The sequence below is a fragment of the Dipodomys ordii genome, unplaced genomic scaffold (genome assembly GCF_000151885.1).
Source record: "Dipodomys ordii isolate 6190 unplaced genomic scaffold, Dord_2.0 Scaffold11, whole genome shotgun sequence".
NCBI lineage: Eukaryota > Metazoa > Chordata > Mammalia > Rodentia > Heteromyidae > Dipodomys > Dipodomys ordii.
Genome location: NW_012267227.1, coordinates 3,278,814 through 3,295,186, shown reverse-complemented (window position 1 = coordinate 3,295,186; position 16,373 = coordinate 3,278,814). Strand labels below are relative to the sequence as shown.

General features: G+C 45.8%; 1 protein-coding gene across 2 annotated transcripts in view; it reads right to left on the bottom strand.

Moving 5' to 3' along the window:
- The window catches only part of Fam96a (family with sequence similarity 96, member A), a 16,312-nt gene extending 2,121 nt beyond the window's left edge, over window positions 1-14,191 (bottom strand). Inside the window, exons 1-4 of one of the 2 annotated variants that reach the window (XM_013010023.1) lie at window positions 13,875-14,191; window positions 8,775-8,939; window positions 6,878-6,927; window positions 1,514-1,559 (exon numbers count right to left, since the gene is read on the bottom strand). In XM_013010023.1, coding sequence (XP_012865477.1) covers window positions 1,514-1,559; window positions 6,878-6,927; window positions 8,775-8,939; window positions 13,875-13,998 — 385 coding nt within the window. In that variant the 5' untranslated portion in view covers window positions 13,999-14,191. The remainder of the gene's footprint in view (window positions 1-1,513; window positions 1,560-6,877; window positions 6,928-8,774; window positions 8,940-13,874) is intronic. The other variant, XM_013010024.1, reaches the window with a different exon arrangement.
- Between the last annotated feature and the right edge of the window lie 2,182 nt (window positions 14,192-16,373).

Below are 16,373 nucleotides of genomic sequence, written 5' to 3'. Positions count from 1 at the left end.
TTTTTTCTTTTTGCTTATGTGGTGCTGAGGAATCCAACCCAGGGCTTCAGGCATGCAAGGCAAGCATTCTACCACTGAGCCACCTTCCGAGCCCTGTAGGTTGCATTTTCTTGATAAATACTCATAGAACATTTCCATGTTTATTAGTTCTTTTTTTTTAGTTGTTCTTGTGTGAATTTTCTGTTCATATTTCTTCCTATTAATCTATTACATCATTTTTTTTGTGTTTGTATTGATACTAGGACTTGAACTCAGAGCCTTATGCTGTTGCTTGGTTTTTTACTCAAGGCTAGCACTCTGCCACTTTGAGTCACAGTACCACTTCCAGTTTTCTGGTGGTTAACTGGAGATCAGAGTCTTACAGACTTTCCTGCCCAGACTGGCTTTGAACCACATCCTCAGATCTCAGCCTCCTGAGTAATTAGGATTACAGGTGTGGGCACTGGTGCCAGGCTACAACATGCATTTTAAATGTATTTCTCATTATTTGTGTTCATCCTTGGTACAAAATCCTGTTTGTAATGTAACATGACAGATTAGGTGGCACAGCCCACCTCTGTGATTTTTACTTTGTATTTTTTATTACTGGGGTTTGAACTCAGAGCCTTTATCATCAGCATTGGGGGGGGGTTTACTGGGGGGTTAAACTCAGGGCTTTGTGCATTCATTTGACTTTTTTGCTCAAGGCTGGTATTGTGCCACTTAAGCAACACCTCTACTTCCTCTGTGATTTTTATTTTTATTTTAATAAGTTTTTTTATTGTGAAAATACCGTACAGAGGGGCTACGATTACATGAGCAAGGTAATAAGTACATTTCTTATCAAGCATTGTTGCTTCCTCCTTTGTTTTTCAAACCCTACCATCCCTGCCCTCCCATCTCCACGACTACACTCCCCCCTCTGTGATTTTTAAATGGTTAATTTCACTCAGCAGGCCAGAGGTCTTATAAAAAGGTTCTTTTTGTGTGTGTGTGTGCTCGTTATAGGGCTTTTGGTCAGGGTTTAAGTACTGTTGCTGAGTATATTTTTGCTCAAGGCTAGCACGCTACCACTTGAGCCATAGCTCCAGTTTCAGACTTTTGGGGGTTAATTAGCTATCAGAATCTCAGGGACTTGTGATCCTCAGATCTCAGCTTCCTGAGTTGCACCCCACTAATAAAAGGTTCTTCACTCCCACTGTAACTTGTTCGCTCAGAGAGACAGCTCCTACCCAAGATGTCCTAGGACTTTACTTGCTAGCCCTGCAATTTCAAATTCAACTACACAACTCTCTAACCTGCTACGAAAGAACAGAGCTTCTTCACAGATAGGTAGCCTCTTGCCTGAACCAGTCAGTACTGGTAGACTCTAGTTCACCCAGAGTCCCAGTAAAATACCTTCCCTCGTTGCCTTGTTTCTCTGCCTGTGAAGGAAGAGCTAATAACTAATGGCTCCCCAATCTTCACAAGAGAGGGCTATGGCTGACAGAATAACCTACTAGCTTAAGCTGTTTGTAATATTTGATTCACTTACTGTCTTCCTCTGTTGAGTGGGTTCCTTCAGAAATGTAGATTTCCAACTGGGAAGGAAAAACAGTAAGAAACAAAACATTAGAGCAAGGGCTGGGACATGGCTCAGGTGATAGAGCACCTGCTTAGAAATCACAAGGTACATAGTTCATACCTCAGTATTGTAAAACAAAACAAAAACATGAGGAATTCTAAAAGTAGAAGTAGAAGATCCAGTAGAAAATCCAGTGGACTCAAGAATCTAGAGAAGCTGAGCACCTGTGGCTCATGCCAGTAATCCTAGCTACTCAGGAGGTTGAGATCTGAGGACTGGGGTTCAAAGCCAGTCTGTGAGACTATCTCCAATTAACTACCAAATAGCCATAAGTAGAGCTATGGCTCAAACAATAGAGCACAAAAGCTCAGGGAGAGCACTGAGCCCCTGAGTTCAATCCCAGGATCAGCACCTAAATCAATCAATCCATCTAGGGACCGGCTGGTTGCTGGAGGCTCAAGCTTACAATTCTAGCTACTCAGAAGGCTGAGATATGAGGATCACTGTTATAACCAACCTAGGCAGATCAATTCAAGGAACTATTATCTCCAACTAACCAGCAAAAAGCTATTTAGCATGGTGAAAGTGGTAGAGCACCAGCCTTGAGAAAAACAAACAAAAAACCTAGGCAAGATCATGAGGCCCTAGATTCAATTCCAGTAGCAGAATCTAAAGATGAGAATCTAGATCTTATTTCTAATAGCTAAGACTTAGTAAAAATCACTCCCGTACTTCTTGACAACAAGGACTGAAGGGAAAAGTATTTTGGTTAACTGGGGAAGGCCTGCAGGAGGCATTTGCATCAAACTCTTTTTTTTTTCTCTCTCTTGTGCTGGTATTGAAGCTTGAACTCAGGGCTTTGGGTTCTTACTGGGCTTTTTGGCCTCAGGCTGGTGCTCTATCATTTGAAAAACAACTTCACTTTTAGCTTTTTGCTGGCTAATTAGATGGTAGTCTACAGATTTATCTGCCCGGGCTAGCTTCAAACCTCAATTCTCAGATCTCAGGCTTCTAGGGGTTAGGATTATAGGCTTGAGCCGCTAGTACTTTCCCACAGAATTCTTTTTTGTCAGTTGTGGGGCTTGAACTCTGGGCTTGGACACTGTCTCTTAACTCTTCAGCTCAAGGTGAGCACTCTACTGCTTGAGCCACAGCGCCACTTTTGGTTTTCTAGTGATTTATTGTAGATAAGAGTCTCAAGGGGGCTGGGAAGGTGGCTCAGTGGTAGAGTGCTTGCCTTGCATTCATGAGGCCCTGGGTTCGATTCCTCAGCACCACATAAGCAAAAAGAAAAAAGCCGGAAGTGGCGCTGTGGCTCAAGTGGTAGAGCGCTAGCCTTGAGCTGAAGAGCTGAGGGACAGCGCCCAGGCCCAGAGTTCAGGCACCATGACTGGCAAAAAAAAAAAAGAGTCTCACGGACTTTCCTGCCTGGGCTGGCTTTGAACCACAATCCTCAGATCTCAGCCTCCTGAATAGCTAGGATTACAGGCATGAGTCATTGCCACCCAGCCCATGGAATTTTTTATGATGACATGTACATATAATATTATAAGAATGAGACATTATAAGTGTTGCTTTACTTTTCCCTGCACTTAGCTTCTTTCCAAATCATTGTGTACTCCTCTTCCTACCCCATCCCCAGGAAAGCACATTAATGATCTAGTGTAGTTCCTTCCGCATTTTCTCTATACTCACATACTCCTAATGTACTTTACACATACTTATACACACACACAATACTGAGTTTCTTGTTTTGCAAAAATGAGTCACAACACACAGTTTGAATATTCTCTTTTTCTCATTCTCCTTTAACTTGCCCAATTTATTTTCAAGTATAATGTTGGTTAAGCTACCCCTTCTGGCCTTGCTGTGGCCCTACAAATTACCCAGTCTCCAAAAACAAGAGCTTTCGACAAAAACCCACTATCACAAATCCAGTGGCTAAGAAAGCATATTATGTGAAAGAAACATTTATATTTGAGAATATTAGGACCATGAGTATAAACCTTGATATATTCAACATGCATTTATTGAGCTCCTACTATGTAAAATCACAATAGAAAACATTCAATTGGATCATATAGAAACTCAGACTTCAAGAAGCTGACAAACCAAGAAGGAAGATGAAAAATATACTTGGAGTTAGAAAATACCAGGCACCAATGGCTATTGCCTGCCATCCTAGCTACTCAGAAAACTTAAGATCTGATGACTGCAGTGTAAAGCCCACGAGACTCAGCTCAAATTAACCACCACAAAGCCAGAATTGGAGCTGTGGCTCAAGTAGAGCACTAGACTTGAGCAAAAGAGCTCAGGGCCAACACCCAGGCCCTAAGTTCAAGCCCCATAAGCACCACCAAACCTCCCCACCCACCCCTAAAAAAACAACTTTGTACTCTAAAAGATATCATCAAGAAAATGAAAAGACAACCCACAAAATGAGAACAAAAATTTGCTGATCATGTATCTGACAAGGAATTTGTTTTTAGAATAAAGAACCAGGAAATAGAGGTATGGCTCAAATAACTCAAGTGTCAGTCTTGAGTGAGAAAGTCAAGCAAGAGCATGAGACCCTTAGTTCAAGCCCCAGTACCCTAGCAGTGACAAGTGTAGCTTTGTGGTAGGACACAGGGTGAGCATGTGGAGGCTCTGAATCAAACCCCAGCACCAGTAAAATTAACTAAAAAATTAAAAATTGGGCAAAGGATGTGAGCAGCTCTGCAGAGAAGATATGTATAAATGGCCAAAAAACATATGAAAAGATGGTCAACACGATTAGCTGCCAGAGATTGCAAATCAAAACCACAATGCAACATCACTTCATGCCCACTAGCATGACTATACGCACAAACACAGAGTAGCTAGATGCCAATGGCTCAAGCCAGTAATCCCAGCTGCTGCTGAGGCTGAGATCTGAGGATCATGGCTCAAAGCCAGCCAAGGAAGGAAAGTCCGTGAGACTCTTATCTCCAATTAATCACCAGAAAACCAGAAGTGGCGCTGTAGCTCAAGTGGTAGAGTGCTCACCTTGGGCTGAAGAACTGAATTACAGCGCCCAGGCCCAGAGGTCAAGCCCCACGACCACTAAATAAATAAATAGCTAAGCAAGAGTACAAGGCCTTGAGAGTTCAAGCCCAGTACAAGCATGTGCACACACATACACACACACACACAGACACACAAAAAGGAATGAAGCGCTGGCATGTATTAGCTAAAACATGAATGCTTAAGACATTATTCTAAGTCATAGCCAGACATGAAAGACCACATAATGTAAAACTGTATTAAAATAAAATGTCCATAATTGGCAAATTTAGAGATAAAATAGGTGAGGAGTAACTGTTACCTGCCTGCTTTCCTCCCTCATTTTTGTTTTTGTCAGTTGTTGGTCTTAAACTCTAGGCCTGGGAATTGCTCCTGAGCTCTTCTGCTCAAGGCTAGAACTCTACCACTCTGAGTCACAGCACTACCTCCAGTTTTCTGGCGATTAATTGGAGAAAAAAATCTCATGGATTTTCCTTCACAGGCTGGCTTTTTTGTTGTTACTGTTGTTGGTCATGGGGCTTGAACTCTGGGCCTGAGTGCTGTTCCTCAGCTCTTCAGCTCAAGGTGAGTGCTCTACCACTTGAGCCACAGTGCCACTTCTGGTTTTGTGGTAGTTTATTGGAGATAAGAGTCTCACGGACTTTCCTGCCCTAACTGGCTTTGAACGATGATCCTCAGATCTCAGCCTCCTAGGTATCCAGGTAAGAACCACTAGCTCCTGGCCACTCCCTCCTTTTCTCCTGATCTCCCTTCCTTCCTTTTCTTCTCACTTCCTCCCTCCCTTTCTCCCTTTTATCCTCCTGCTCCCCCTTCTCCTCATCTTCATCCTTTTTTGTTGTTGGTCGTGGGGCTTGAACTCTGGGCCTGGACGCTGTCCCTCAGCTCTTCAGCTCAAGGCTAGCACTCTTTCACTTGAGCCACAGCGCCACTTCCAGTTTTCTGGTGGTTTATTGGAGATAAGAGTCTCCTGGACTTTCTTGCCTGAGCTGGCTTTGAACCTTGATCCTCAGATCTCAGCTTCCTGAGTAGCTAGGATTATAGGCATGAGTCACTGGCGCCTGGCCTATTCTTATTTATTTATTTTTTGCTGGTCCTGGGGCCTGAATTCTGGGTCTAGGCACTGTCCCTCCGTTCTTCAGCTCAAGGCTAGTAGGCTAGTACTCTAGCCACAGCGCCACTTCTGGTTTTTTTCTGTTTATGTGGTGCTGAGGAATCGAACTCAGGGCCTCATGCATGCAAGGCAAGCACTCTACCACTGAGCCACCTTCCCAGCCCCAAAGAATCATATTTTTTTTTTGGTCGGTCGTGGGGCTTGAACTCTGGGCTTGGGCACTGTCCAAGCTCAGCTCTTCAGCTCAAGACGAGCGCTCTGCTGCTTGAGCCACAGCGCCACTTCCCCTTTCTTATTTTTGTAACCCAGGCTGGTCTCAAACTCAATCCTCCTGCCCCAGCCTCCCAAGTGCTAAGATCAAAGGCATGCACCACCATGCCTGCCTAGGTACAGGGGTGTGGGGTGTGAAAACGTTCTAAAACTAATTATTGTCATGCCTGTACAACTCTGTGTATATATTAGAAATTAATGGAAGTGGCACTGGGCTCAAAATGGTAGAGAGCTAGCCTTGAACAAAAGAGCTCAGGGATTGCCCAGGCGTTGCGTTCCCAGAACAGATTCCCCCCCTCCCTCACACCGCCCCAGAAAAAGGAAGAAAAGAAATGCATTCTTTAGGGGGCTAGGAATGCGGCTTCATGGTACAGTGCTTGCCTAGCATGCATGAAGCTCTGGGTTTGATTCCTCAGTACCACATACACAGAAAAAGTAGGAAGTGCTAGCCTTGAGCAAAAGAAACTCAGGGACAGTGCCCAGGCCCTGAGCTCAAGCCTGAGGCTTGGCAAAAAAAAAAAAAGAAAGAAAGAAAGAGGGGCTGGGAAGGTAGAGTGCTTGCCTTGCATGCATAAGGCCCTGGGTTCGATTCCTCAGCACCACAGAAGCAGAAAAAGCTGGAAGTGGCACTGTGGCTCAAGTGGTAGAGCACTAGCCTTGACCTGAAGAGCTGAGGGACAGCGCCCAGGCCCAGAGTTCAGGCCTCACGACCGACAAAAAAAAAGAAAAAGAAAAAAGAAAGAAATTACTGAATGGTATAATTTAAATATCTGAATTATATATAATGTGACAGATCTCAACAGTGCAGTTAGAAAAGACAACCGAATAGGTTAGGACGTACTTCCGTGCTGGAGCACTGGGCTAGCTTGCATGTGGCTCTGGGTTTGAGATAATAAAACATCTCTTACCTTGTGTTTAAATGGCAAACACCGCTGAAGTTTTACTCTTAAGCACAACCCTGGGGAGGAAAAACAAAACCAACCTCCAATTATCTCTTTATCTCTCCTAATTGCTTAATTGGTTCCTGAGAAAGCACACAGCTGTGTCTGTGTCCAGAGGGAATATAACTAGTTGATACAGCTTTGCTCAATCCAGTCTAGGTCTCCTTTGAGGCCTGGTACTATGCTAGGAAATATCATACGTCATTTTACATATTCCTCATAACTCAGTGATGTAGGTATTATTAACCCCACTTTACAAACAATGAGATCAGTGTCATAGTATAACCTAGGCTACTCAGGCAGTAAAATAGCAGAGATAGGATTGGAACACAGAAATACTAAAAAAGCCGGGCCTTTCCTGCTTCATCAACTGACCTTCAAGCAAGGAAAAATTAATTTACTAACCTTTACTGAATGGCCACAAGAGGACAAGATGTTGCATTTTATTGTTTTTTGTCAGTCATGGGGCTTGAACTCTGGGCCTGGGCGCTGTCCTCAGCTCTTCACTCAAGGTGAGTGCTCTTCCACTTGAGCCACAGTGCCACCTCCTAGATGCGCCATTTTAAAAGAGCCACATAGCTGGGCATTTGTGACTCATTCCTGTAATACTAGTTACCCAGGAGGCTGTGATCTGAGGATTGTGGTTTGAAGCCAGCCCAGGAAAGTCTGTAAGACTCCTATTTTGAATAAATAACTCAGAAAACGCTGGCAGTGGAGCTGTGGCACAAGTGGTGGAGTGCCTGCAAAAGAAGCTCAGGGACAGCACCCAGTGCCAGAGTTCAAGCCCCAGAACTGGCAAAAAAATAAAAATAACAAGAGCCTCGGGCTGGGAATGTGGCTTAGAGGTACAGTGCTTGCTTAACATGCATGAAGCCCTGGGTTTGATTCCTCATTACCACATAAACAGAAAAAGCCAGAAGTGGTGTGAGTGCTAGCCTTGAGCAAAAGAAGCTCAGGGACAGTATCCAGGCCTGAAGTTCAAGCCCTAGGACTGGAAAAAAAAAAAAAAAGAGCCTCATGGCTAGGCACCAGTGGCTCACACCTGAATCCTAGCTATTCAAGGGCTGAGATCTGAGGATCATGGTTTAAAGCCAGCCCAGTAACCATGGCCACATGTACCTAAAAGAAGTAATGTGGTATAACTAGGGGAGACACACATTTGGAGTCAGGAGACTTAGATTTGGGTCTCATATTCACCATTTCTCAGCTTGACTCTAAGCAGCTCAATTAAACTTTGTGCTTCACTGGAGCTGGGAAGGTGGCTCAGTGGTAGAGTGCTTACCTTGCATGCATGAGGCCCTGGGTTCGATTCCTCAGCACCACATAAGCAGAAAAAGCCAGAAGTGGCACTGTGGCTCAAATGGTAGAGCACTAGCCTTGACCTGAAGAGCTGAGAGACAGCACCCAGGCCCAGAGTTTAGGTCCCATGACCGACAAAAAAAACAAACAAAAAAACCAACTTTGTGCTTCACATTCTTCAGCTACCAAATGAATGCAAGAGGTTTTTCTGTTTTGTTAGTTTGTTTTGTTTTTTGGTGGTGGCCTTGGGGTTTGAACTCAAGGCCTGAGTACTATCCCTGAGCATTTTTGCTCAAGGCTGGCACTCTACCACTTGAGCCACAGCTCCACCTTCTAGCTTGGCTAGCTTTAAACCTCAATCCTCGGAGATCAGCTTCCTGTGTAGCTAGGATTACAGGCATGAGTGAACAGCACCCAATGACAAGAGTATTTCAGGCTAATCCTGAGGACTACAATAGATGATTACATTAAGACACTCTGTAAATTATAAAGTGGTAGATGATAAAGCTCCCTTTTTGAGATCAGTATCACACTTATAATTAAGAATATACACAAACAACCTTACCAATAAGAGTTGCCAAAGAGCAATGAGGTACTGTTGGTGTGAACCTGATAATAACCAGATAGTCTTCTTCATTTATCTCCTGAACCTCCACACAACTCTCCGTTACCACTTCCAGTTCTTCTAAAGTATTGGGCTTTTCTGGATCCCGGATAGTTCGAATCAAATCTAAAGGGTCATCAGAGACAAAGTATTACATTACAATATGGGTATTCTGCCTGGAGCCTGTGGCTCACAACTATAATCCTAGGTACTTGGGAGGCTGAGATCTGAGGATTGTGGTTCAAAGCCAGCCTAGACAGAAAAGTCCATGAGACTCTTATTTCTAATTAACCAGCACTCAGCCAGAAGTGGAGGTGTAGCTCAAATGGTAGAATACCAGCCTTGAGTGAAAAAGCAAAATTGGGAGCTGAGGACAAGATTTCCTAAGCCAGGTGCCAGTGGCTCATGCCTGTAATCCTTGCTATTCAGGAGGTTGAGATCCGAGAAAAGAAAGACCATGAGACTCTTACCTCCAATTAACCACCAGAAAACTAAGTGGAGCTGTGGCTCAAAGTGGTAGAGTTAGTGCTAGAACTCAGATACAGTACCTGGGCCCTGAATTCAAGCCCCACAACTGACCAAAAAATAAATAAATAGTTTATTTTAAAAATTCCTTTTCAGCCAGGTGCCAGTGGCTCATGCCTGTAATCCTAGCTACTCAGGAGGCTGAGATCTGAGAATTTTGGTTCAAAGCCAACCGCAGGCAGGAAAGTCTGTGAGACTCTTACCTCCAATAAACCATAAGAAAACCAAAAGTAGCGCTATACTTAAGTGGTAGAGTACTAACCTTGAGCTGAAGAGCTCAGAGACAGCGCCAGGCTCAGAGTTCAAGCCCCACATGACCAAAAAAAAAAAAATTCCGAGGCTGGGAACATGGCTCAGCTGTAGAGTGCTTGCCTCCCATGCATGAGGCCCTGGGTTTGATTCCTCAGCATCACATAAACAGAAAAGGCCGGAAGTGGCGCTGTGGCTCAAGTGGTAGAGTGCTAGCCTTGAGCTGAAGAGCTCAGGGAGAGCACCCAGGCCTAGAGTTCTAGCCCCACGACTGACAAAAACAAAACAAAATTCCTTCTCTATAACTATAGAAAAGCATGAAGAGGAAAATGCTAAGAGAAACACAGAAGCAGAAAAAAAGAGAAGAATTTTATGTAGGATAGGCTTCATGTTCTCAAGTCTGAGTTTTTTGTTCTATTTATAGAACTGAAATATAGCTATGAAAAAACAAGTCAATAAAACTCTATCTTCGGGGCTGGGAAGGTGGCTCAGTGGTAGAGCACTTGCCTTGCATGCATGAGGCCCTGGGTTCTATTCCTCAGCGCCACATAAGCAAAAAGAAAAAAAAAAAAAAAACGGAAGTGGCGCTGTGGCTCAAGTGGTAGAGTGCTAGCCTTGAGCTGAAGAGCTGAGGGACAGCGCCCAGGCCCAGAGTTCAGTCCCCACGACCGGGCCCAAAAAAAAAAAAAAAAAACCAACAAAACTCTATCTTCTCGCAAGCTATCTCATGAACTTACTATTTGACTAGAAATGGGATTTGAAAATATAGGCAGGAAAAAGGATAAAGCTTCTTTTTCATGGAACTGTGGGATTGAGAGATTTAGGAAAATGGGGCTTTTTGAAAAGGAGTTCTCTGCCTCTTATCCTAGGCCTTGTCCCTGCAAAATTCTTATAGAAGTGGTATTATTTTTGTTGTCTGCCACTAAGCTCTGAAACTAAATCTCACTTCTTATTAAGCTTCTCAGCTTTTCTAGTAATTTGAGAAGTTTACATTTCTTTCTTTAAAAAAAAAAAATATGAGCTGGGTGCCAGTGGCTCACGCCTGTAATCCTAGCTATTCAGGAGTCTGAGATCTGAGGATCACAGTTCAAAGCCAGCCCAGGCAGGAAAGTCTGTGAGACTCTCTCCAATTAACCACTCAGAAAACTGGAAGTGATGTAGTGGCTCAAGTGGTAGAGCACTAGCCTTGAGCTGAAGAGCTGAGGGGCAGTGCCCAGGCCCAGAGTTCAAGCCCCATGACCAACCAAAAAAAAAAAAAAGTCGGGTGCCAGTGGCTATCACTAGTAATCCTAGCTACTCAGAGGCTGAGATCTGGGAATCATGGTTTGAAGCCAGCCAAAGCAGTAAAGTTCATGAGACTCTTATCTCTAATCAACCACCAAAAAGCTGGAAGTGGAGCTTTAGCTCAAGTGGTAGAGTACTAGTCACCGAGGCCCTGAGTTCAAGCCCCAGGACCAGAATACACACACACACACACACACACACACACACACACTCTCTCTCTCTCTCTCTCTCTCTCTCTCTCTGTTGCTTTTTTAAGTGAGTCCTCAAACTTCAAAAAAAAAAAGCACTGTTTTTTAAGATTCCTCATTTATATTTAAGCCTCAGATGTAGTGCACACCTATAATCGTAGTTTCTTGGAAGGTAGAGGTGAAGATGGAGATTGGGAGGATTATAGCCTTGAATCTAGCTCAAGCAAAAAGTTACTAAAACCATTTCTCAACAAATAAGCTGGGTGTGTGGCAAACCTATAATCCCAGCAATTTATAAAAACAAAACACATAGGTAGAAGGAATGTAGTCAGGGTGGGCCCCAAGCAAAAACATGAGATACTATCTAAAAGATAACAAAAGGCAAAAACAGCTGAGAGTGTGGCTCAAATGGTAGAATTCCTATCTACCAAGTGTGAGACAAGAGTTCAAAACCCAGGTACTTAAAAAAGAAAGAAAAAGGGCTGGGAAGGTGGCTCAGTGGTATAGCGCTTGCCTTGCATGCAAGAGGCCCTGGGTTCAATTCCTCAGCACCACATAAGCAAAAAAGAAAAAAAGCCGGAAGTGGCACTGTGGCTCAAGTGGTAGAGCGCTAGCCTTGAGCTGAAGAGCTGAGGGACAGCACCCAGGCCCAGAGTTCAGGCCCCACAACCGGACCCAAAAAAAAAAAAAAAAGAAAGAAAGAAAAAGCTTCATATCTAATCCCAAGTTACTATCTAAAACAATGTTCAACCAGATCTCCACCTGCAACTACAAACCCTACCCTGTTTGCCATTCCATTATTTGTGTGTTAATTTCCTCAACTTAGAATGTCTGCAGACTTTCTAAACATCCAGGTCCCAATTATTCTCAAAGGCCTAACTCAAGAGACTTCCAAGTCTTTTCAGAGCCTGCCAGCCAAACACTAACTTCTCTTCTTCCTCTGAAGGTCTGTAACTCTTGTTCTAGATCTGCTCATGATCTACTGCAAACCATATTTGCATATATAGGTTCCCACCCCTCTCTCAATTTAGTAATCAGCATCTGAATTCAGGGCTTCCTGTTTACCACTTGAGTCAAATTCTCAGCCTTTTTGCCCTGGTTATTTTTGAGACAGTCTATTTTTGCTGAGCCCATTTCTGCCCATAACCCTCCAGGTTCCTCTTTCTTCTGAAGCTGGATGGTAGGCACAGGCTTCAAGCTCCACTTGTTCTGTTAGAGGGTGTCTCATGAACTTGTTTGCCCTGGCTGGCTTAGAACAGCCATCCTCAGAAGTGGCGCTGTAGCTCAAGTGGTAGAGTGCTAGTCTTGAGCTGAGGGACAGCGCTCAGGCCTAGAGCTCAAGCCCCACAACCGACAAAAAAAAAAAAAAAAAGAACAGCCATCCTCCCAACTTCCACCTATCAATCTCTACCACATGGCTTCCTCAATTTAAGTTTGAGGACTAGAATAATCTCTCCCAAAGTTGTACCCCCAGTGTCCTGCAAGTTCCTAGATAGCAAAGACAGGGGTCTGGCAGGACAGGAATGTGTGGAGATCAGCACCCTTGAAATTATCATCAGACTGGGGCTAAGTTCTGCTTCTGCCAAGGGAAAGGTACGTTAGATTGAACCCCAAGGTTTTCAACATGCTTGGCTTTCTCTACTGGCCTGAAATCCTTACCCAAATTGTAATCTTATGGTTAGATCACTTACTGTAACAGCCAATCTTTTTAGTTTTCAAAAACAGGTCAAAGGGTATAGTTTAGTTGTAGAGCACAGGGTAGTATATGCAAGGCTCTATATTTGATCGCTAGTCCACAAAATATGAAGTAATACCATATGTGTGAGAGACAGACAGACAGAAGGACAAAGACAGGAAAAGAGAGAGAGAGAGAGAGAATGTAGTGAAAAGTTCATACATTTGGAATCACAAGTTCGGTTTTTGCTAAGCTCCTCACTGACACTGTGATCTGCAGATAGTTGTTCAAGGATCCTAAACCTTTGCTTCTTGATCTGTACAATGAAGATAGTCCCAAGAAATAGAGAATATTTAATACAGAGAGAATATGTGTGTGGGGAGGGGGGTATGTATACCTATGTTACATTTGGCTTGACTATTTGAGACCTTGCTTCCAGGAAGCCCATTTTATTTATTTATTTATTTATTTTGTCGGTCGTGGGGCCTGATCTCTGGGTCTGGGTGCTGTCCCTCAGCTCTTCAGCTCAAGGTTAGCGCTCTACCACTTGAGCCACAGCGCCACTTCCGGCTTTTTCTGCTTCTGTGGTGCTGAGGAATCGAACCCAGCGCCTCATGCATGCAAGGCAAGCATTCTTACCACTGAGCCACCTTCCCAGCCCATGGAAGCCCCATTTTATCCACTTCCTTATTGACTCTTCTGGGGAAGAAGGGGAGGTGGTGACCTTGGGTTAGTCCTTACTCGGCCCACGACCCAGCCTACCCAGCAGTACCCTCGGCAGTGGCGGGAACGAGGCAGGACGAAGGAGAAGCAAGGAGGGTCAAGCTTGGTTTCCTAGGCGATCGGGGAGCCCTCTGTGCCCACCCTTGGGCATGCTAGAGGACGTGGGACAGACAGGGGAATAAAACTGGAAGACTGCCGGACTCAACGTATCCCAGGTTTAGGAAGAGACGGAACTCTAGAAAAGTTCTACAATCTGCATGTCTTAGGACACTCCCTGGAGTGGAGGGGTGGGGGGGGCGCCTCCCACGATCCCAACCACACCCGGCAAAACCCCAGCGTCCACCCCCCAGCTCGGGGACCTGCGCCGCCTCGACTAATAACCACCCAGAGCGGCGGCTGTGGAAGACAATTAATTACCATAAACCTCTAGCGCTTTTTCTTCCATGATCCGGGGCTGCCGGGCAGCTCCCGCCTCAGAGAGGCCTGAGAGCCACAGAACTCGGCTCAGCGTCCAGGAGAGCAGCCCGGACACCCGCTCCATCCTCACGTTCCGCCATCCCTGGCGACTGCCCCAACCGAGCCACCGTCCGTCTCTCAGCAGCTGCGCGCTTTATCAACTTCCCGATCTTCAAAAATGACTTAGGAGTTGGGGAAAGGGGTTCTGAGGGAAGTCAAGAGGCGGGACTCGACCGAGAAGAACAGCAGGAAAGGAAAAACACCTAGGAAAGGGGAACCACGGGGACTACATGTCCCAGCATGCTTTGCTCGGTTTTCGCGCTACATATTGCATTCTGGGGGTAGCATGGAATTCTTCGGGAGACCTCGAACAGAATTCTGGGGTTTGTAGTCATTTCCCGGAAGGGCACGGGGGGGGGGCGGTGTGTGTGTGGGGGAATGTTAACGGTCTTGTCCTCCGTCACTTCCTCTCCAGAACGGAAGTGTTGCTGCTCGGAGGGCGTTCTGGGAGGCTAATGGAGGTGGTTCGGCGTGGCTGAGGGGAGGGCCGGACATTTTTTTGTTGCTCTCGTCTCCTGCAGACTCCATACAGCCCACCTTTCCGCTACGGGAGATATTTCTACCTTTCGCCTTCAAAGACAATAATGAGAGAATTTGCCCCGTGCTTGATATGTCCAGTGGTGATACAATGGAGGTAGTCAGGATTATCTTATTGGGGGGGGGGGTCGGTTGTGAGGCTTGAACTCAGGGCCCGGGCACTGCCCCTGAGCCTCTTTGTGCTCAAGGCTAGGCGCTCTACCACCTGTCAGGGCGCCACTTCCGGTTTTTGATGGGTTAATTGGAGATGAGCCTCCCTGGGACTTTTCTGCACGGGCTGGCCTCGAACCGCAATCCTCAGATCTCAGCCTCCTGAGTAGGAGTTACAGGCGTGAACCACCGCCGCCCTGTGGTTCTCTTAAACCAAACTTTGGGTGTTGGATGCCAATTTGGAGATTCATTTTGTTGTTGTTGGTGGTGGTGGTCGTGGGGCTTGAACTCTGGGCCTGGGCACTGCCCCTCAGTTCTTCAGCTCAAGGCTAGTGCTCTGCCATTTGAGCCACAGCGCCACTTCCGGTTTTCTGGTGGCTAATTGGAGGTAAGTCTCAGGGACTTTCCTGCCCTGGTCGGCTTTGAACCGTGATCCTCATCACCTCCCTGAGGCCTCCTGCCATCCCTAAGCAGAAGTAATAAGCTTTTATTGTGCCCACAACACAGTTTAGGACTGAACCATGTTGAATTGCTACTTTACATGACCATCTACTTAAATTGCGAACATCTAACAGGAAGGTGGCTAAGTGGTAAAAGTGCTTGCCATGCATGCATGAGGCCCTGGGTTGATTCCTCAGCACCACAGAAGCAGAAAAAGCCGGAAGTGGCACTGTGGCTCAAGTGGTAAAGCACTAGCCTTGAGCTGAAGAGCTGAGGGACAGCGCCCAGGCCCAGAGTTCAGGACCCACGACCGAACAAAACAAAAAACCCACAAACCATAGCAAGGTATCAGGCTCACAGTAAATGCTGAGTATAAGGTGAATGAATAGAGGGAATGTTGGCCAAATACGTGGCCGAACTTTAAAAAAAATAATAATTTAAAAAAAGTGGCATAACTTTTTTTTTTTTTGGGGGGGGGTCCAGCCATGGGGCCTGAACTCTGGGCCTGGGCGCTGTCCCTCAGCTCTTCAGCTCAAGGCTAGCACTCTACCACTTGAGCCACAGTACCACTTCCGTTTTTTTTTTTTTTTTCTTTTTGCTTATGTGGTGCTGAGGAATCGAACCCAGGGCCTCATGCATGCAAGGCAAGCACTCAACCACTGAGCCACCGGTGAGGGCACCGTTCTTGGCGCAAATAGGTGGCGTGTGGAGGTTTGCAAGCGTTTTTAGTCATTCATTTTTTTTTTTCTTTTCTGTTGTCGGTCGTGGGGCGTGAACTCCCGAGCTGGTCAGTCCTAAGCTCTTTTGCTCAGGGCTCGCACTCTAGCACTTTGAGCCACAGCATCTCAGGGACTTTCAGTTTCTGATGGTTAATTGGAGATCAGCATCTCAGGGACTTTCAGTTTCTGATGGTTAATTGGAGATCAGCATCTCAGGGACTTTTCCTGCCCCGGGGGCTGGCTTCCAACCGTGATCCTCAACTCTCAGCCTCCTGAGTAGCTAGGATTACAGGCGTGAGCCACCAGCGCCCGGCTTCACTCGGTCCTTTCTTCAATCTGTCTGTCAGAAAAAGCTATAAAGCTAGGCACAAAGCTGCAAGGCGGGCAGACTACCTGAGAGGCACAGAGCGGCCCCTCGACGCGGCTGCTGCTGCTGGCTGCTCCTCTTCCTCCCGCCCCCTACTAGGCGGGGCTAGTGAGACGCGCCGTGTGGCGGTCCGAGCGTTGGATTGGCTGGGCAGCAGCCGGCGCCCCGCCCCCTCGCGCGGCGCCC